General features: G+C 46.2%; 3 protein-coding genes across 6 annotated transcripts; 2 read left to right on the forward strand and 1 right to left on the reverse strand.

Annotated features, from left to right (window-relative positions):
• The first annotated feature begins 12160 nt into the window (after nt 1–12160).
• LOC109744564 (ADP-ribosylation factor) lies at nt 12161–14859 on the forward strand. Its single transcript, XM_020303728.4, has 6 exons — nt 12161–12497; nt 12857–12947; nt 13072–13187; nt 13651–13710; nt 13808–13873; nt 14391–14859. The coding sequence occupies exons 1-6, from the start codon at nt 12441–12443 to the stop codon at nt 14574–14576; spliced, it is 576 nt and encodes a 191-aa protein (XP_020159317.1). The 5' UTR covers nt 12161–12440; the 3' UTR covers nt 14577–14859.
• Nucleotides 14860–15672: 813 nt separating this feature from the next.
• LOC109744573 (uncharacterized) lies at nt 15673–16422 on the forward strand. The gene has a single exon (XM_020303739.4). The coding sequence runs from the start codon at nt 15755–15757 to the stop codon at nt 16259–16261; it is 507 nt and encodes a 168-aa protein (XP_020159328.1). The 5' UTR covers nt 15673–15754; the 3' UTR covers nt 16262–16422.
• Nucleotides 16423–18212: 1790 nt separating this feature from the next.
• Nucleotides 18213–20101, reverse strand: LOC109744566 (uncharacterized). 4 transcript variants are annotated; one of them, XM_020303731.4, is made up of 3 exons: nt 19841–20101; nt 18840–19749; nt 18213–18692 (listed from the first exon to the last, which is right to left on the reverse strand). In XM_020303731.4, exons 2-3 carry the CDS (start codon nt 19737–19739, stop codon nt 18387–18389), a joined length of 1206 nt encoding a protein of 401 aa, XP_020159320.1. In that variant the 5' UTR covers nt 19740–19749; nt 19841–20101; the 3' UTR covers nt 18213–18386. The 4 variants fall into 4 exon arrangements, with proteins under 4 accessions (XP_020159320.1, XP_073352560.1, XP_020159318.1 ...); XM_073496459.1 differs by having other exon boundaries at nt 18840–19760; nt 19841–20036; XM_020303729.4 differs by having other exon boundaries at nt 18213–19749.
• Between the last annotated feature and the right edge of the window lie 1032 nt (nt 20102–21133).

A 21133-nucleotide genomic window follows, 5' to 3' on the forward strand; every position in this document is an offset into this window, starting at 1 on the left:
TTTGAGATATGAAGATGGTGATATTAGATTCAAGCTAGTTGAGTAGTTGTGAATTTGAGAAATACTTGTTCTAAAGTTTGTGATTCCCGTAGCATGCACGTATGGTGAACTGTTATGTGATGAAGTCGGAGCATGATTTATTTATTGATTGTCTTCCTTATGAGTGGCGCTCGGGGACGAGCGATGGTCTTTTCCTACCAATCTATCCCCCTAGGAGCATGCGCGTAGTACTTCATTTTGATAACTAAAAGATTTTTGCAATAAGTATGTGAGTTCTTTATGACTAATGTTGAGTCCATGGATTATACGCACTCTCATCCTTCCACCATTGCTAGCCTCTCTACTACCGCGCACCTTTCGCCGGTATCATACACCCACCATATACCTTCCTCAAAACAGCCACCATACCTACCTATTATGGCATTTCCATAGCCATTCCGAGATATATTGCCATGCAACTTACCACCGTTCCATTTATTATGACACGCTTCATCATTGTCATATTGCTTTGCATGATCATGTAGTTGACATCGTATTTTTGGCAAAGCCACCTTCATAATTATTTCATACATGTCACTCTTGATTCATTGCATATCCTAGTACACCATTGGAGGCATTCACATAGAGTCATATTATGTTCTAAGTAACGAGTTGTAATTCTTGAGTTGTAAGTAAATAAAAGTGTGATGATCATTATTAGAGCATTGTCCCATGTGAGGAAAGGATGATGGAGACTATGATTCCCCGATAAGTCGGGATGAGACTCCGGACGAAAAAAACGGGGAGAGAAAAGAGGCCAAAAAAAGAGAGAAGGCCCAACCAAAAAAATATGAGAGAAAAAGAGAGAAGGGACAATGTTACTATCCTTTTTCCACACTTGTGCTTCAAAGTAGCACCATGATCTTCATGATAGAGAGTCTCCTATGTTGTCATTTTCATATACTAGTGGGAACTTTACATTATAGAACCTGGCTTGTATATTCCAATGATGGGCTTCCTCAAAATGCCCTAGGTCTTCGTGAGCAAGCGAGTTGGATGCACACCCACTTAGTTTCTTTTGTTGAGCTTTCATACACTTATAGCTCTAGTGCATCCGTTGCATGGCAATCCCTACTCACTCACATTGATATCTATTGATGGGCGTCTCCATAGCCCATTGATACGCCTAGTTGATGTGAGACTATCTTCTCCTTTTTTTGTCTTCTCCACAACCACCATTCTATTCCACCTATAGTGCTATGTCCATGGCTCACGCTCATATATTGCGTGAAGATTGAAAAAAGTTTGAGAACATCAAAAGTATGAAACAATTGCTTGGCTTGTCATTGGGGTTGTGCATGATTTAAATACTTTGTGCGGGGAAGATAGAGCATAGCCAGACTATATGATTTTGTAGGGATAGCTTTCTTTGGCCATGTTATTTTGAGAAGACATGATTGCTTTGTTAGTATGCTTGAAGTATTATTACTTTCATGTCAATATTAAACTTTTATCTTCAATCTTTCGGATCTGAACATTCATGCCACAATAAAGAGAAATACATTGAAGAATATGCTAAGTAGCATTCCACATCAAAAATTCTGTTTTTATCATTTACCTACTCGAGGACGAGCAGGAATTAAGCTTGGGGATGCTTGATACGTCTCCAACGTATCTATAATTTTTGATTGCTCCATGCTATTATATATTCTTTTTTGGATGTTTAATGGGCTTGTTTATACACTTTTATATTATTTTTGGGACTAACCTATTAACCCAAGGCCCAGTGCAAATTGTTGTTTTTTTGCCTATTTCAGTGTTTCGCGGAAAAGGAATATCAAACGGAGTCCAAACGGAATGAAACCTTCGGGAGAGTTATTTTTGGAACAAACGTGATCCAGAGGACTTGGAGTGGACATCAAGCAATCAACGAGGAGGCCACGAGGCAGGGGGCGCGCCTACCCCCCTGGGCGCGCCCTCCACCCTCGTGGGCCCCTCGTGGCTCCACCGACCTACTTCTTCCTCCTATATATACCTACGTACCCCGAAAGCATCGAGGAGCACCACAAAAACCTAATTCCACCGCCGCAACCTTCTATACCCGTGAGATCCCATCTTGGGGCCTTTTCCGGCGTCCTGCCGGAGGGGGCATCGATCACGGAGGGCTTCTACATCAACACCATAGCCTCTCCGATGATGTGTGAGTACTTTACCACAGACCTTTGGGTCCATAGTTATTAGCTAGATGGCTTCTTCTCTCTCTCTTTGGATCTCAATACAAAGTTCTCCTCGATCTTCTTGGAGATCTATTTGATGTAACTCTTTTTGTGGTGTGTTTGTCGAGATCCGATGAATTGTTGGTTTATGATCAAGATTATCTATGAACAATATTTGAATCTTCTCTGAATTCTTTTATGTATGATTGGTTATCTTTGCAAGTCTCTTCGAATTATCAGTTTGGTTTGGCCTACTAGATTGATCTTTCTTGCAATGGGAGAAGTAGGGGAAACGACATGTATTGTATTGTTGCCATCGAGGATAAAATGATGGGGTTTATATCATATTGCATGAGTTTATCCCTCTACATCATGTCATCTTACCTAATGCGTTACTCTGTTCTTATGAACTTAATACTCTAGATGCATGCGGGATAGCGGTCGATGTGTGGAGTAATAGTAGTAGATGCAGGCAGGAGTCGGTCTACTTGTCGCGGACGTGATGCCTATATACATGATCATGCCTAGATATTCTCATAATTATGCACTTTTCTATCAATTGCTCGACAGTAATTTGTTCACCCACCGTAATACTTATGCTATCTTGAGAGAAGCCACTAGTGAAACCTATGGCTCCCGGGTCTATCATCCATCAACTAGCTATTTCTCTTACCGTTTATTTTGCAATCTTTACTTTTAATCTTTATCATAAAATACCAAAAATATTATCTTACCATCTCTATCAGATCTCACTTTTGCAAGTGGCCGTGAAGGGATTGACAACCCCTTTATCGCGTTGGTTGCAAGGTTCTTATTTGTTTGTGTAGGTACGAGGGACTTGCGTGTGGCCTCCTACTGGATTTATACCTTGATTCTCAAAAACTGAGGGAAATACTTATGCTATTTTGCTGCATCACCCTTTCCTCTTCAAGGGAAAACCAACGCAGTGCTCAAGAGGTAGCAACGACACAGATTTGAATTTTCAACCAATTTATATGTATTAGAGCATGTGCATGTAGTTCAAATTTGAATTGTGCACATGAATGCATAGAAAACTTAGTTAATGTATAAAAATGTCCAAGCGAACCCAGAAAAATCCCAAAAATTGACACAACACTCCTGTTGTTCTATGTTGACACTAGGAAAAATTTGAAATCGAGACGAGGCAACAGATATCGTTTCGTCCAGAAAGGTGAAACGTTCCCTACCGAAACCATCACACTTGTTGTGAGAAGCTCTGGTTTATGAGAAGCTTATTCCCAAACCTTCCCCAAATGGGACAAAAAATTACCACGGCATGTTGATGCCGCTAGATGATAGCATGCCAAGTTTCATGAATTTTGGACGAATTTTGGATTTACTAGAATTACAAAAGCAAGTACGTCGATGTTTGCCGGAGAGCCACGGTGCCGTGGTGTTCAAATTTCATCCCCATTTCTTGCATGGGACATAAGCATAAACCCATGGACACATATATGATTTTACAACCCATGTTGGTGCACAGGAGCATGTGCATGTAGTTTAATTTTGAATTGTGCACCTGATGTCGGTGTCCTGGGAACGGGGGTCTTGGATCAGATTCATTCCATCCCGGCACGCACAAGCTCACCGAGCTCAAGAACACCTCTCCTCAGGAGGCTGTTCTTCCCTTGTACTTGTTCATCCCCAGCCTACAAGGCAATCCACCACACCACACTGGAGTAGGGTATTACACCACATCGGTGGCCCGAACCAGTATAAACTCTTGCTTCCCTTGATCCTTGGGTTCGGCGGGCTAGGCCTTGAGATCGTTGTGTGAGTGAGGTAGAGATGGAGAGAGATCTTCATGCGCACCCCAGTGTTCGAACCTCAAGGGTTTGCCGGAACCCATAATCCGACACCTGAAATGGCTAGAAAACCAATTTAATGTATAAAATGTTCAAACGAACCCTGAATAATTCCAATTCTTATACGACACACATATAGTTGCATGTTCACTGCAGATAAAAGGTTTAGCAATTCAAATACCGTCCATTGCCGCTGTGACCCCATTATGTAATTCAAATCAAGATGAAAAGTCAAGTAGATCGCACACAGTTTATTATCACCAACCGTGTGAGATGCAACACAAAATATCGTGGAGCACCATCGGTGTATAGTATGCCTATGGCTTACGCGAGAAGGTGCGTCGGCTATAGTCCACAGCCGGCGTGTCAAGCACACTAGCTCGCTCCCCAAATACTCCCGCCTCTGCATCCCTCGCAATCTCGAAAATATTACTGCCTCGTAATCTCGAAAATATCTACCGCCTGGAAGGTTTTAATGTTTGATAGCACACGATTAGTATGTGCGGACAGTGTGTGATGTCTGTTACTCCCGCTCTGCTTCAGTCCCTTGATTCAAATTTTCAGTAGCCCCGGCATTTTACTCCCGCCTCTGCATCCCTCGCAATCTCAAAAATATCTGCTCGCCCTTGATCCAAATTTTCAGTAGCCCCGCCTTGTTACTCCCGCCTAGTAAATTTTTTAGTTGCCACAGTATTTCCTCAAACACCACCTCCCCCCCCCCCCGCCCCCTGTCCACACACACCACACACTCCCCAAAACCTCCGCTCACACAGACACACACAACCCTCGAAACCATTGGTAGGTCGCCGCCATCGCCGGCACCTCCATCCTTAACCTCTGCATGTGTGTCGGGGAGCTCGAGGAGACAATGGCCAAAAAGAGGTTTATCGCGTCCTTTTCGCCCGACGCCTGCGAGGTGGCCGCCAAGGTGTCCCCGTCGTCCTCCATGGGCTCGATCCGCCGTCGCCGGTCCCTCGATCCACCTGCCGCCGCACCCCTACGCTGGTTCGAGGACTTCCCCTTCCTCCCTCGGACCCGGCAGCCAAGGAGGTCCTACCTCGGGGTCCGGCAGCGGCGGTGGGGGACGTGGGTCGCCAAGATTACAGATCGGGAGACCCACACCCGCCAGTGGCTCGGTAGCTTCCACACGGCCGAGCTCGCGGCCATGTAGTACGACCGATGGCAGGTCCGCTACCACGGCGCGGCGCCTAGGCTCAATTTCCCCTTCGGCACACGTCCGGTCGACCTCGTTCCGCTGGAGCTAGGGGTGTTGAGCTCGCCTATGGCGTGGGAGGACCACGAGGCGTGGGAGCGCCTCGAGGCCGAGGCCGCCGACGAGGCCTACATGCAAGAGCTCCGCCGGCAGCACCCGGAGCTCGTGGAGGCGGAGCGGGCGATCTTTGCCGGCGCGGAGGGCGGCGAGGTTATGGTGCTCTCCTCCGATGATGAGGTCGAAGGCAGCGCGGAGGACGGCGAGGTTATCATGTGCTCCTCCGATGACGAGGTCGAAGGAGGCGGCGCGGAGGGCGTCGAGGTGGGCCCCGAGGATGAGGAGATCGACGTCGACGAGTGGAGGAGTGACTTCCCCAACGACCCCGACGACGGTACCGGCCCGGACCCGGCTCACGACACACCGTACATGACGAGGAAGGATTGGCTCGACCTCCACTTCGACTGAAAGTAGTTTAGCTTAGTTTAAATTTATGTTTTATGTTCAGTTATGCAAAACTATCTATGTTTATGTTTGAATGCATGCTACTTTCGGTTGAACCTGCTTTGAACTTGATCAAATTGAAGTTTACAACCTTAAGTTTAGGGGATCGACTAGAAAAGGCCAAAAATTGCTGGAGTATATATATATATATCCACTAAGGGTCTTAGTCCTTTAACTTTTTCAGGATCGGCTAGAGATGTCCTTATGACTTTTTTATTTCAGTTCTTCACAATGTGATGCTCTATATGTGCAACTATTTGCCATGCAGTTCAATTTCATCTATAACAGTTTCAACAATACCACTATGAATTACGATATTTGGTTGCTGTTAAGGATATTGCAGTTAACATGCCTTTTTGTTTTTTAACAATAACTAGTGTACTGTAGACCTGCACAATACCAGTTTGAATGACTATTTGCTTGTTTTTAAATGTTATGCCTGATGCAGTTAACACACCTTTTCCACTTCTTGTTTTGCTTAACTAGCGTGCTTAAGCCTGCACATTGAAGCTATCATTTGTAGATTATGTTGTCTACCATGGATATATTTGGTTAATGTTTAGCATGTTGTGCTTAACATGCCTTTATATGTACTCATGCAGGACAATATTGAGAACAGTGTTGTTTTCCATCGAGGTTAGTTTCATCACATTGCTTATATGTACTCACTATTCAGGATATCGGTAGCTGGTACCATATAGCCTGGGGCTGATAAGGGATTAATCGTCGAATCGGACATTTCACTAAATATATCTGTAACCCATTTATCAGTAGGTTAACTAGGGACATATTTAATATATCTGAGGCTACATAGCAACATGCATTGTACTGAATGACTAAATATGCAATCCCAGGCTACATAGCAACAAGGAAGAGTGTTAGCTTAATGTTCTGATGATGTCTAGATATACATGTAATAAAATCTTATATAATGGGATGGAGGGAGTGTTGTACTACATCATTTTTCAATTGTTGTTTAGCTTCTAATATTAACTTGGTGCTTTTAGGTACATATATCATTGCCAAAGATCCACACTTCGACCCTTTCTGTGTATGGGGCAATGAGATATTCATGAACCAACATCAAGTGAGGAAACTGATAAAGATTGTTATTAAAATGGGTCAAAAGATGTCAATCGAACTATTTGTTTACACTTTATGCAAGACAACAGTGAACTGCAGGATGGTAAGTAAGAACCCTGTAGCCTTCTTTTTACTGCCCATAATGAGTTGTGTTAGATGACAATGTCTGAATCTTTTTTATTTTGCAGTGGATCCTGAAGCAGTTTACTCAAGATTAGCTCTCAAACTACATGATTGATGGCCGGCCATCACAAGGGGTTGGACTAGAGTCCTGCATGCCTTCTGCATCCAGGAGAGCACATTAGGGCCATTCCGCTTCACCTTCTTCAGCAACCGGAATGTTTGTCGCCTCTTTCTTTACCATCTGTAATAGTACAAGTATAGAACCCTGGTTCATCATTCTTTATTTGGTACTTATGTAATTCTTAAACATATGTACCTGTGAATCCAATAATGCATTGGTTGTTTGAAAGCTATAGCCTACTTTCAAGTTTAAATTAGGTACAATTAAATTAGGGCAAAATTATGGTGTGCAGGTCATTACGGCACACACGGTTGGTAAAACACAAACGTTTGCGATATACACCATAATCCAAGACGGTTCACAGAGAGGAAACGTGTGCAAGCATGCACACAGTTGTCGTTTGCAAAGCGTGTGTGATGTCAGACACTATCACATACGGTGCGGGGAAACTAAATGTGTGTGATTGTCTACCTATCGTACACGGTTTATAATCATGAACTGTTTGTGATGTGCCAGGCATCGTAAAACTCCCATGCCTGGAATCTGCCTGGAAAGCTCCCGTGCCTGGAATCTGCCTGGTTTTAGGTAAAACCACAAAACTCCGACTGTGATGGCAATGCGAGCACAAACGAGTATCAAGGATGAAGCATTTGGGATATTCGAGATATCGGAAACGGTTATATAGGGACAACTGTATGTATCAAGGCTCCCTATCCCTGACGGTTTCTGGGTCGTGTGGGAAAGAACCCCCCTATCGCCCACACTCACTTGGCTACGGTTCCAAATGTCATCGCGGAAAGGGGTTAAAAACCGTTTGTATAGCACCGACATGTACCAGTGACCCTCCAAATTATTGGGACGCCTTCTAGCTAAAGTTGACTCTTCTCCAGTCCCTTTTTCATCAATCTTAACTTTACTAAACAAGGAATCAATAGAAGAAACACCCATCACATTAAGATCATCATTTTCCTCTTCTAACGAGATTGGTTTAGCGGTCATTTGATTTACTAGGGTAGCTTGTCCATCGGATATTTTTCCTAGCAAACTTTCGGCAAAAGCATACTTAGATTGGAGATTGCAAACTTCTCTACTAATATCATCAAGTTGTTTTGTTATAGCATCAAGCACAATGGAGTCCTCCTTAAGTTCTTCGGTAAAATAATTATTATGCTCAAATTGTGTAGTCATATATTCCTTAGTACTTTTCTCAATTTCAAGCAAAATATTGGGGTAAGGAACATCATAATATTTTCTTTGAGGCATCATGACTACGCAAACAAGAACGCACGCGAAAACAGATCCGACAAGAAAACGGCGAACGGAAAAGAGGGGCGAATAAAACGACAATTTTTTGTGAAGTGGGGGAGAGGAAAACGAGAGGCAAATGGAAGATAATGTAAATTGCGAGGAGATGAGATTTGTGATTAGGAACCAGGTATATGTTGAAGATCCTCCCCGACAACGGCACCAAAAATTTCCTTTTGATGTCTGTTAGGACTACGTCGGTATTTCCCCAAAGAGGAAGGGATGATGCAGCACAACAGTGGTAGGTATTTCCCTCATTAATGAAACCAAGGTTATCGAACTAGTAGGAGAACCAAGCAACACAACGTAAATAGCCCCTACACACAAATAACAAATCCTCGCAACCCACGTGTTAAAGGGGTTGCCAATCCCTTTCGGGTAACGACGCCTCAAGATAGGCAAACGGATGTGAGATAAATTGTAGTAGATTGATAGATCGAACGCCAAATAAAATAAATAATAATAAAACGTAGCAAGGTATTTTTGTATTTTTGGTTTAATAAATCTGAAAATAAAAGCAAAGGAAAAATAGATCGCAAAAGCAAATAATATGAGAAAGAGACCCGGGGGTCGTAGGTTTCACTAGTGGCTTCTCTCGAGAAAAATAGCAAACGGTGGGTAAAAAATTTACTGTTGGGAATAGATAGAACTTCAAATAATCATGACGATATCCAGGCAATGATCATTATATAGGCATCACGTCCAAGATTAGTAGACTGACTCCTGCCTGCATCTACTACTATTACTCCACACATCGACCGCTATCCAGCATGCATCTAGTGTATTAAGTTCGTGGAGAAACGGAGTAATGCAATAAGAACGATGACATGATGTAGACAAGATCTATCTATGTAGAGATAGACCCCATCATTTTATCCTTAGTAGCAATGATACATACGTGTCGGTTCCCCTTCTGTCACTGGGATCAAGCACCGTAAGATCGAACCCACTACAAAGCACCTCTTCCCATTGCAAGATAAATAGATCAAGTTGGCCAAACAAAACCCAAATATCGGAGAAGAAATACGAGGCTATAAGCAATCATGCATATAAGAGATCAAAGAAACTCAAATAACTTTCATGGATATAAAAAGATAGATCTGATCATAAACCCAAAGTTCATCGGATCCCAACAAACACACCACAAAAAGAGTTACATCATATGGATCTCCAAGAGACCATTGTATTTAGAATCCAGCGAGAGTGAGGAAGCTATCTAGCTACTAACTACGGACCTGAAGGTCTACAAAGAACTACTCAAGCATCATCGGAGAGGCACCAATGGAAGTGGTGAACCCCTCCGTGATGGTGTCTAGATTGGATCTGGTGGTTCTGGACTCTACAGCGGCTGGAATTGATTTTCGTCGACTCCCCTAGGGTTTCTGGAATATTGGGGTATTTATAGAGCAAAGAGCCGGTACGGGGGCACCCGAGGTGGGCACAACCCACTAGGGTGCGCTTGGGCCTCCTGGCGCGCCCTGGTGGGTTGTGCTCTCCTCGGAGCACCCCCCCCCAAGGCGCTGCCTTGTCCCATTAGGTGTCTTCTGGTCCATAAAAATTCTCTGTCAAGTTTCGTTGCATTTGGACTCCGTTTGGTATTGATTTCCTGTGGTGTAAAATACATGCAGAAAACAGCAACTGGCACTTGGCACTATGTCATAGGTTAGTACCAAAAAATGATATAAAATGATTATAAAACAGCCAAGATTGATAATATAACAGCATGGAACAATCAAAAATTATAGATACATTGGAGACGTATCAACTAGCCCATGTCAATATGAGATCTTTGCAAAGTCTCCTCAAAGGGGATCACGTTCATGGGCTAACAAATGTGAGTTTTGCCAAAGACCGTGCTTGCAGCGCTTGTATCGAAGGAAAGCTTCATGAAACGGCTCACCGACCCACGACTATCATCTACTCGAAGAGGCCCTTGGAGCTCCTTCACATGGATCTCTTTGGTCCTCCATCTTTTGATAGTCATGGGGGGAGAAAGTATTGCTTGGTGATTGTGGATGACTACTCAAGATACACTTGGGTATATTTCTTCAAGAGGAAGAGTGAGACCCAACAAACCGTCATTGACTTTGCTAATGAAGCTCAACGTCGACATGAAGCAAAGATTTTGATGATTAGAAGTGACAACGGCATCGAGTTCAAGAAATACACCTTAGATGAGTTTCTTAGTGATGAGGGGATCAAGCACCAATATGCCGCACCCTATACCCCTCAACAAAATGGTGTAGCGGAGAGGAAGAACCGGACGTTGATGGATGCGGCAAGGACTATGATGGCGGAATTCAAACCTCCGTACAACTTTTGGGCCGAAGCCATCAACACCGCATCATGCATCCAATCGGCTCTATCTCCGCAAAGGCTTGAAAAAGACTCCATATGAGATACTTACCGGTAACAAGCCCAACCTCAAGTACTTCTGGGTGTTCGGTTGTAAGTGTTTCATTCTCAAGAAAGGTGTTCGTTTGTCTAAATTTGAACCTAGAGCTCAAGATGGCATCTTTGTTGGTTATGCTACAAACTCTCATGCTTACCGTTCCCAAAAAGTTTGGGGTCAAGCAAGCAAAGATAAATAGCACTTGCTTCACAAAGTGGCATTTAGGGCAGAATAGGAAAAGGAATATTGGTGAATTATCTTTGAACATGGCAAGGAAGGGTTTTGCCATATTTGAGGAAGATATGACCAAAACAATTTATGAGAATTATCTGAGAATTTTATGAATGACAGAAATATACTCCCTCCGTCCCAAAATAAGTGTCTCAAGCTTAGTACAACTTTGTACTAGAGCTAGTACAAAGTTGAGACAGTTATTTTAGGACGGAGGGAGTAGGTTGCTTCACAACCTAGGGCAAATAGGACTATTCCTTTAATAGAAAAGGAGTATTCCCAATAAAAAGAATATTGGGATTGGTCCAAGATAAGGAATGACAGGGTCTTGGGATGATTTAGAGGATGACAAGCCACTATGGAACCTAGGAAGATATATTCTTCCCAAGTTTTCAAACCACAAAGCCACAAAAAAACAAATCAAAGCAATAATCCAAGGAAAAACAAAGGAAAAAGAAAAAGCCAAAATCCAGGGTGTCACATATGTCTGAAAAAACTAGTCTTTTCTTTTAGGTTGTTAAAGAAAATGATTTCTAGAATTGGTTATTAAAGAAAAAGGTGATCTAGACGTCTGATAGATTAGCGCGCAGAGGCCTCGCACATCAAGCCGCATGCCCATTTTGCGATCAGCATGATGAGACGACTGGTCACTTGCTAATTACCCGCGTCTTTGCGAGAAGAATTTGGGACAAGGTTTATGCGGCTCTAGGCACTAGGGATGGTGCACCGACGATGGAAGACTCGCTACCGGATTGGTGTTTGAGGACTGGGGCTCACGGTCGCCTCGGTAAAGCGGAGTGTGCTATCCACCTCATGTGCCTTTGGGAGCTTTGGAAGCATCGGAACGCGGTCGTTTTTTATGGGGAGACGACGAGCATGAGGGGTGTACTACGATGCACTGCGTTCGAAAGCGAGGTTTGGTTTTTAGCAAGGCTTGTAGGTGAGGAGCTAGGTACTTTCCTAGCGGCGGCATCTTTGTGGGTGAGTAGCGAGTGGTCCACTTTACTACACTAGAGTGCACGTGGAGTGGACTGAGACGTTGCCTCATGCAAACTTAACATATAATAGGCACATTCGTGCGCATTCGAGAGAAAAAACCCTCACCCAGCTGCAGAAAAAAAAATAGCTTAACCCGACCTAACCTAACTGCAACCCGCTCACATGGTCGTCGGGGCCCACGTAAAAGTAGACGGCCCAGATTATTCCTTGGGAATCCGCTACCACCCCCAACGCCAGTGAGCTCAGCATCTCCACCTCCTCGTCCTCCTCCCCCGTCGTCTCCGGCTCCGACTTCGACGAGAGGAAGGCAGGCAGGCAGGCAGGGGCGGGCCCGATCGATCCTTCCCCGAACCTCACACACGCCGCAGAAACTTCCAGAAGCCGGTCCGTTCCCATCCTCTTCGGCGGCCGACCAGCCGGCCAGATTCCCCTGATCCAGGGAGGGAGGGAGATGGGCCAGGCCTTTCGCAAGCTCTTCGATGCCTTCTTCGGCAACAAGGAGATGCGGGTGCGCCCTCTTTTCTCCTCTCTTCTCCTAATTAGTTTGTTGGGCGAATGGATCGGTCGACAGACTTTAAGAATGAATCAGAGCACATATCGATCCGCTCCTCCTTTGATTTACTATTAGTTTCATATGTTTCTGTCTGATTCGATTTTTTTTCATCCTGGATACATACAAGTGAGTTGCTAGCAGATTTTACATATCAACCATGTGATGTGATGGTGCTCGCTTTCTTACTAGCTGCTTCTCTGTCATGTTAGTTGCTATTTTCGTCAGAGATACTCAGAGAGTCAGAGGGCACGAAGATCCAAGTTAATTCGTTGTGCTCCTCGATTCTAATGGAATGGCCTGTTGCCTTATGCTAGGTGGTGATGCTTGGGTTGGATGCAGCCGGTAAAACCACCATACTCTACAAGCTACACATTGGCGAAGTACTCTCCACCGTCCCCACTATTGGTACAACATACCCGCCTGCCTATCTCTTAACTTATTAACTAATTTTGGGCTCATGCACTGTGCTTTCATCCGACTAAACATGAAGCCCTTGAACTACTTTGCTAATTAATCCGTTCGTGGGCAGGTTTCAATGTTGAGAAGGTTCAGTACAAGAATGTAGTGTTCACTGTGTGGGATGTGGGCGGCCAGGAGAAATTGAGGCCCTTGTGGAGGCACTACTTCAACAACACGGATGCTCTGGTCATTACTCATTCCATATGCTTGCTTGCTGTTTCGTTGTATTTTAAGCAACAATTCAACATATATGGGAACATACAGGACTACTAAAGCTATAAATTCCTTTCCTCCGGTTAGTTGTTTCATTCTTTACTTGCTTCTCTTTTGTGCCCATCTGATTTATGAACAAGTTCAGTAGCAGTCAGCAGGAAAGATGGTCAATTAGCTTATCTAGTATCTACTATGGATATTTGCATACGTTACTGCTCTTAGCTTCTGAGCCACCAAAAACAGACATGGTAGAATTGTTAGCCAAACAGGGTAAGTATCTGGATGTTACTACACATCTCCCTACCTAGCCCAGGACCTTCATCTTAGTGGACCATGCTAGACTCGCCTTGGATTTGTTGATGGGGCATAGTGATTTGTGATATGACACTGCTTTCTTGAGATGTAAGCTTTCTCTGTTGCTTTTGTTAACTTGCAGATCTATGTGGTCGATTCCCTCGACAGGGATAGAATTGGAAGAGCCAGGGCTGAATTTCAGGTTTATGGCATTTCTTATCGAGAACCTGTTCCTGTTTCTGTGGTAATATCTGTTGTGATATGTGCTCTAACTTACTGTAATCTATTATCTCTTGCAGGCCATAATCAATGACCCATTTATGCTCAACAGTGTATTATTGGTGTTTGCTAACAAGCAAGACATGGTATGCTTGTCATGGTTTCTTTTGGTATCACGTGCACTTGTTCAAGATGGTGTGGTTTGTGTAGAATACTAGTAGATTATAATTGGGTCTGTCTAGGACACATCTAGATGTGACATAGTTATCTCACATCTAAGCTGATGTTCACTCTATTTTGTGGTCTATTTTTTTATCCTAGTTTTTTTTTGTTTCTTGTTGCTGCATTATATATTTGTGGGAGCTTAGATGCGACATCCTTAAAAAACATCTAGATGTGAATTAGATAAACTGATTATAATTCTCTGCCTTAAGACTCTTTGTTTTGGACTTGCTTCTTGCGTGCAAGAGTTTGCAGATTGTAGGGGATTTACATTGTTTGCATATATGGACATGCTGCATTTATGTAGGGCTGAAGTAGCCTTTTGTTGATATTTTCAGTTTCACTTGTGAAAAGGAAGAGTTTATTCTGCCTTAGGAAACAGGTTTATTTTCACTCCTTGTATGCTTAATCATGTAGTGTCTTTGTGTCTTGTGGATGCAGAGGGGAGCAATGACCCCGATGGAAGTATGCGAGGGTCTTGGTCTGTATGACCTGAACAACCGCATCTGGCACATCCAAGGCACATGTGCTCTTAAAGGCGATGGCCTGTACGAAGGCTTGGACTGGCTAGCGACGACTCTGGATGAAATGCGAGCTACAGGGCGGTTAGCTTCGACATCGGCGTAACGAGTAACAGGGATGGATCGTCTGTGTTTCTTGGCACCTCATTTTTTTCTTTTTGTGTCTGCCCTGTGGCCGCCTTTTGATGTGGTCAACAGATTTGTTGTAGTATGAATGATTCGCAAGAGGAGATGCGTTTCTGAAGAGGGGGTGCTCCTCCTAGTTAGAAGCGCATATCTATTCTGTTCTACTCTAGGACTGTGGAATGTAAATACTGATGTTTTCTACTGATGGCATGACACGCTCAATATTTGTGGTTTAGTCTGAAGAAATCACAGTATTTACTCTACTTTGTTGGTTTGTTGGGAATGACTAGCTAGAATGCCAAGGCTAAAGATGGAAAATTATGTGATGCTTTTCCTGGATTGGTGGTGTTGTGGACATGGTGGTGTTAGCTGCTTCAGATCCATGTCGAAGAAGCTGAAGCAAAGGGTCTGTGCTGCAGGTATGAAAATTGTGAATGGATATTTCTCGGACCCCTACTAGTCTGTAGTTGGGTAATGTTGTTGTTGGAGTCAGCAGAAACAAAGAGATGTATTTAGAAAAGTTGCGGAGAATATCTGAAGAAATCAAGCCCTTAAAGAACCAAGATTATTTTCTTATCAGAAAGATAGGAAGAGAGTGCAATACTGTAGCTCATCATCTAGCTTTGCTAACTAGAAATCAGGGTGTAAATGATGTCCGGTTCAGACTTAGTGCCTGAACCTATGCGCGAGCTTTTGTATCTGACAATGTAAAATTCCCTTAAAAGGGTAATGTTAACTAGCGAACGTCGTTAAGAAAGAACTCCCAGCGAACGCAATCGCAGCCATTTGATCGAGATCAAATGATGGTAAAAAAAATTAATGCATTCACTACCGTGAAATTGTCATGTTAGTCTCAAGAAATTGTCACCCTCCTACAACTAAAATTGCCGCAAAAATTGTTCGCAATTGCCATTCTCCCCAGTGATGCGCAGAAACAAAATATCTACACGAATCTCAACATAAGATCAATGACATAGGACTTAGATGTGCAATACTTATAGCACATCTAGATGTGCTTTAGCAAAACTGATAAAATATTTGTAAACTCCGTGTTACACCCCCCATAGCCGAGCCCGAGCGAGGGAGGATAAGGTAAAGGAGGCAGGCAAAGCGAGACCAGAGCGTAGCAGTCAGCGCGTGAGAGAGAGAGAGAGAGAGATGGCAGCAGGAACGGCTTGGGCGGGGTGCCATCTCGCCCGCCTCCCCCACATTCCCATCTCGGTCAGCATCCCCGTGGCCGGCGCTGGCGCTAGCAGCAGGAGGAGGCGGCCCGGGTTAGCGGCGGCGGCGGGGGCAGCAGCAGCAGCAGCGACAGACGGGCGGGTGCTGGGCCGGCGCCCCGTGGAGGACGTGTACAAGGTGCGCGTGGTGCGCGGCGCGGCGGCGCAGGAGCGGGTGGAGGCGCTGCGGGCGATGGAGACGTGGTCGACGTGGCGCACGGGCGGCCGCTGCCGCCTGGCCTGGGACTGGCAGGTGGACCAGCTCGTGTACATCGTCGCCGGCGAGGTCCGCGTGCTCCCCGCGGGTGCCACCACCGGCGAGGAGTACATGCACTTCGTCGCCGGCGACCTGGTCCGGTACCCCAAGTGGCTGGAGGCGGACCTCCACTTCGACGGGCCCTACGAGGAGCGCTACCGCTTCCTCGCCTACGGCGACGACAACTGAACCGCTCCTCCTGGACGAATCCTGCCTGTATCGTCAGTAGCCTAGCTAGCACCATAGTCCTACTAGTTCACTGAAGCTTTCGTTCGAGTTCCTGCCTGGATGATTTCCTTTTGTTTACCATATACTCCTAGCCTGGGACAACAAGGAGTACGTATTTCCTAGTCGTTTGAGTTCATTGTCGTGGTGATGCAAAAGAGCGTGTCCATTTGATGATTCGATTGGGCATTGCTGGTAGCCCTCCTTCCACCGCCGGCCTTGTCCAGGACTAGTATGTTCGATCGGCTTTGGGACGCGGTCTACAGCACTAGTAGGAATGCAGGTGAGGATTACAACTTCTCTTGGCGCTGGAGCCGCCCAACTGGTTCTTACAGAGTATCTCTGCCTACAAGCTGTTGTGCCAAGGACAGATTAGACTTTTAGAGAAAATGCATCGGCCGAGCCTGAGATAGGGCTTGAGCCTAGCTCGGCTTTGAACTAACAAAGCAATCAACCGGCCAGGATTTCAAGCATACACCTAGAGGCAGCGAGAAATAAAACACAGAGCGGAAATATACAAAGGCGCTGGAAAGCAGCAATGAAGCATGAAGTCGTCGACGCCGAGGTCCTCCTCCGTGAACAAAGCGCCGAGAACAATAACACGCTGGCTCAAGAGGAGAAAGGCAGACCCGCACCATAGGGGAATGCCATCACCAAGCTACTACAGACCCCGGCACGGCACATCCAACAACATCCATTTTCGAAGGAGGCCACAACCTCCTCGCCTGGATCGAAGGTGCCGTACCGTCACGAGATGGTAAAGTTCCCCAAGAACAATGGTGGATGCCGCCGGAAAATGGCCACATACAGTGGGTCAGCACACCCCCAAGACGAGCCACCGACGCTTCTCCTCAAGCAGAACACCACTGCTCCTCACGTCCAGCAACCAGAGGAGGAAAAGCAGCAGCTAGGACAGAGGGCACCACCGACACCACCACCCGCACCCCAACAGCGCCCACCTCCCAAAACGGCGCCTTCAAGAAGGATACGACGCCGAGGGCGCCGGTGCCACCTCCGCCCAATAAAGTTATGGCTTTCGCCCGGAAGAACAGGGGGAAGGGGGGAGTGGGGAGTGGGGGGATTAGACCTGTCAGACGTCTCCAAGGAGGAACACGGCGCCCTCGGGCATCGGCCGGCCAGGGATTTCGCCCGGACAGATTAGATTCAGTACTGCTAATTGCATCTGGAGGAATGGTATTCATTGCTTGATGCAGAGGTCGTGGCTATCCCCTTTTCCAACACTTGCAAGATTTTCGCTTGGCATTCAGTATAGGATCTGGATCACAGAGTCCGGCATAGCCTTCAAGATGACATGGCTTCCTGCTATCTCTGTCTGCAAGATCTCAACAGGTTTAGTACCATGTCTTCAGAACAGAACTTCTTCCCCGCTCCAAGCCCTGTTGACAGTCTAGAACCCCAGTGGCTGCACGCTAGAATCCTGATTCCCAAGTGCAGCAAGAGGGGGTTTGACACTCTTTTTATCTTTAATCGCCAGGAGCGTATGGAAACGGCACAGTGCCCAATTTTCAGAAATCTGGCGCTCCAGGCGAAGGAGCCTGAATTGGCCAATCTCATTTTTGAATTTCAGCTCTGGAAGTTTGCCAAAGAGATGGATATTGATAGTTTAGACAGTAGTTGCCTTTGAATGTGTTTTGTTGGAGCTAGAGTCTGTTTGCTCTATCCTAAGTTCCCAACTAGGCCGAGTTCTTGTAAGTTTTTTGCCATCTTGCTATATAGTCCTACTCTTCTTCCAGAGACATGTCCTGGTCATACTACTTCCTAATTCTACCCAACAAGCAGGAATCAAACTAACATTTACATAGGATCAACAACATGGCCACCTTCTGCCAAGTACTTCCAATCAAATTATCTATAGCATCAATAGAATCATACCATGAAGTGATATAGCAAGCAATGGCAAAGACATGTAATGTTAATTGCATCAACAAGAAGAAACATTCACCCCAATAGTCAAATATATGCTTATCAAGGTGCCCAGATGGGGCGACTACAAAAGTAACAGAACAGAGAATCAGAAGAAAGAATAATTCAAGGCTGGATTTATTTGGTTGCCACTTTCAGGCCATGATCAATTGTAATTTGCTCCTTGCCTCCTGCTATTATGCGTTCCTCTTCCACCACCGGAATTCGAATTACGGTTGCTTCTTCCTCGTCTCTCGGTCGATCCACCATTAGGCCGAGAGGAACCACCTGTATTAGTACTATGATGAGGACCAGCAGCGGTGTCACGGTAAGATGCACCGCTGCTGTCCTCGATCCTCAAGCTACTCCCCAACACCATGCCAACGATGTGATCGTTGAAATGATCTGCAGATGTTGTTCCTCTTGCTCTCCCGCGCTGACGCCGACCACCACGGTAACCAAAATCTGGCTCCTGATGGGTTGTGTTGTCAAAGAATGTATCCATAATGTCATCAGAAAAAACACTATGATGACCATGTCGCCGGGAAGAGCCAATCACGGCTTCAGCGGCGTCAGCAGATCTAAACATTGGGAGTCGCATTAAATCAAGGCCATATACCTCATCAAAGTTGCGGTGGAGGTAGGGATCAGTGTAGTCATCATAATCTTGTTCGATGTCATCATCGGGTATGATCATCATACCACCTCTCAGCGAGTTAACTCCAAAGCGAAGACTAATCTCCTCGAGAAAGGGGTCGTCGTCTTCATCATCTTCGTCCATCATCATATTCAAGTTGGAAGCAGCAAACTGCTGCAGCTGCTGCTGTCTGGAGCTTTCAACTCTGGCCCCAGTGGGCCTCGGCGGTGCGGCGTGAACAGACGCTGCAGAGCCGCCACGTCCATAGATGGGTATAATGGCATCGTCAGCGACCTGGCCCTTGCAGACAGGGCACTCGCGGTGGTTGGAGTGGACATGGAGCCACTGGTAGAGGCAGTCCCAGCAGAAGAGATGGCCGCACTTGGTGACGACGGGGTCGTCCGCCATGTCGAAGCAGACGTTGCACTCGAAATTGGCAGCATTGCGCCTGGCCTTGTCGTCGGGTTCGTTGGCATTGGGTGTGGAGGTAGGAGACGGCTTGTGGTCTGTGAAGGTGGGGCGAGGCTGTGGTGGACGATTTGGCCGCAGGCGCCGGGTGGAAGTGGAGGAGCCTCCCTGCCCTTGGTGTCGGTCCAGCTCCCCCGCCGGTGGGTGGCGCGGGTGCTGCGAGGAGTGGTCATTGTGGTTGACAGGACGGTAGCGATGCTGCTGCTGCTGCTGATGGTGCTGTTGTTGGTGGTGATGCTGTTGCTGTTGCTGCTGCTGCGGCGGCGGCTGAGGCTGCGGCTGCGGCTGCGGTGGCGTTCTCTCTCTCCACATGGTGTTGTTGTTGGCGTTGCCGCCGCCGCGGTTTGCGAAGCCGCCGCCGCCGCCTCCTCCTCCTCGCCCTCGGCTGCCGCCGGAATCGGTCCAGCCGGCCATGAGGATTGGTCTGGAATAGCCCTAGAAGATTAAGATCTGAGAAACGAATCGAACAAGGGTTTGGAACAACTCGCGGAAAGGGGATCGGGAGCGACGCGAACCTGCGGGTCGCCGGAAGCACGTATCAATCAATAGATCGAATCCACGGAGAAGCAGCGGGCGGAACGAGAACCTTCGCCACCGCTTCCTCCTCCTAATAATCCTGGGGCCGGCTGCTCCGGCACCGCCTCCGCCTCCGCCTCCGTCTCCCACAGGGAAGAGGTGTAGAGATGTCTGCGCATTGGATTGAAATTCGATTTGATTTGGTTCCGTTTCCTTCTCCAGAAAGCGATTCCGACAGCAACACCGCACGACAAGCCTTGGGCTTCGTTGGGCTTTTCTATCTCGTTTTCGGTTGAATTTTGGCACAAGCCCAGACCCAGAGTGCTTCGTTGTTTTGCTTTGAGTTAATTACACAAAACCAGAACTTCAGGGTAACTTATAACACTTTACCACAACTTTTGAGTTTAAAAAAAAACACAACTTCAGGTCAACTTATAACACTTTACCATAACTTTTAAGTTTTTTAACACAAAACCACAACTTATGAACTAATTCTCAACACTGAGCCCAAGTCTATCAGTCAACTTCTTTTAACAGAAAATTTGATTGATTGGGCCCACATGTTAGGACCTAAGCAGGAAAAAGGTGGTATGTGCGCATCTCCGATGTGGCCTACCATTTCCTCCTCTTGCCATCCTGTACCGGCGCTATGAACTCCACCGACGCATTTGAGCAGGGAGCTGGGTGTTGTTGGGGTGGTCAAAATTCTGCCACAGGATGATCACTCCGAGCGTCCTCGATGGCGAGGTTCCTAGTGTCGCAAAGTCGCGCCCGCATGTCACTGTCGTTGGCGGTGGAGTTCCAAATGATCTCGACGTCGTAATCAGTGAGGACGAGCACGTTGCAATGGTCGTTAAGCATGAGGTGGCAGCCATGATTGTGCACAACGTGGCGGCACGGATGTGCTGGCGGCGCCCGTCCGGACTATGGCATGGTCGGGCGGAGCGCGCGAACTAGACAGATAGGCTCAGGGGAGGACGAGCGCGTGTCTACGGTGGTGGAGCATAAGGGAGGAGCCTTGTCTATGCACAATGTGGTATAGTGCATGTGCTAGCTGCGGTTGTCCAGACGACAACATGGTTGGGCGGAGTGCACCAGACAGTGGATTTTTTTCCCTTTCCGGGGTAGATGGCGTAAAAGATGTAGGTGAACGCGTCACTGATAACCCACAAGTATAGGGGATCAATTGTAGCCTCTTTCGATAAGTAAGAGTGTCGAACCCAACGAGGAGCTAAAGGTAGAACAAATATTCCCTCAAGTTCTATCGACCACCGATACAACTCTACGCACGC

This window comes from Aegilops tauschii, chromosome 1 (assembly GCF_002575655.3).
Source record: "Aegilops tauschii subsp. strangulata cultivar AL8/78 chromosome 1, Aet v6.0, whole genome shotgun sequence".
NCBI lineage: Eukaryota > Viridiplantae > Streptophyta > Magnoliopsida > Poales > Poaceae > Aegilops > Aegilops tauschii.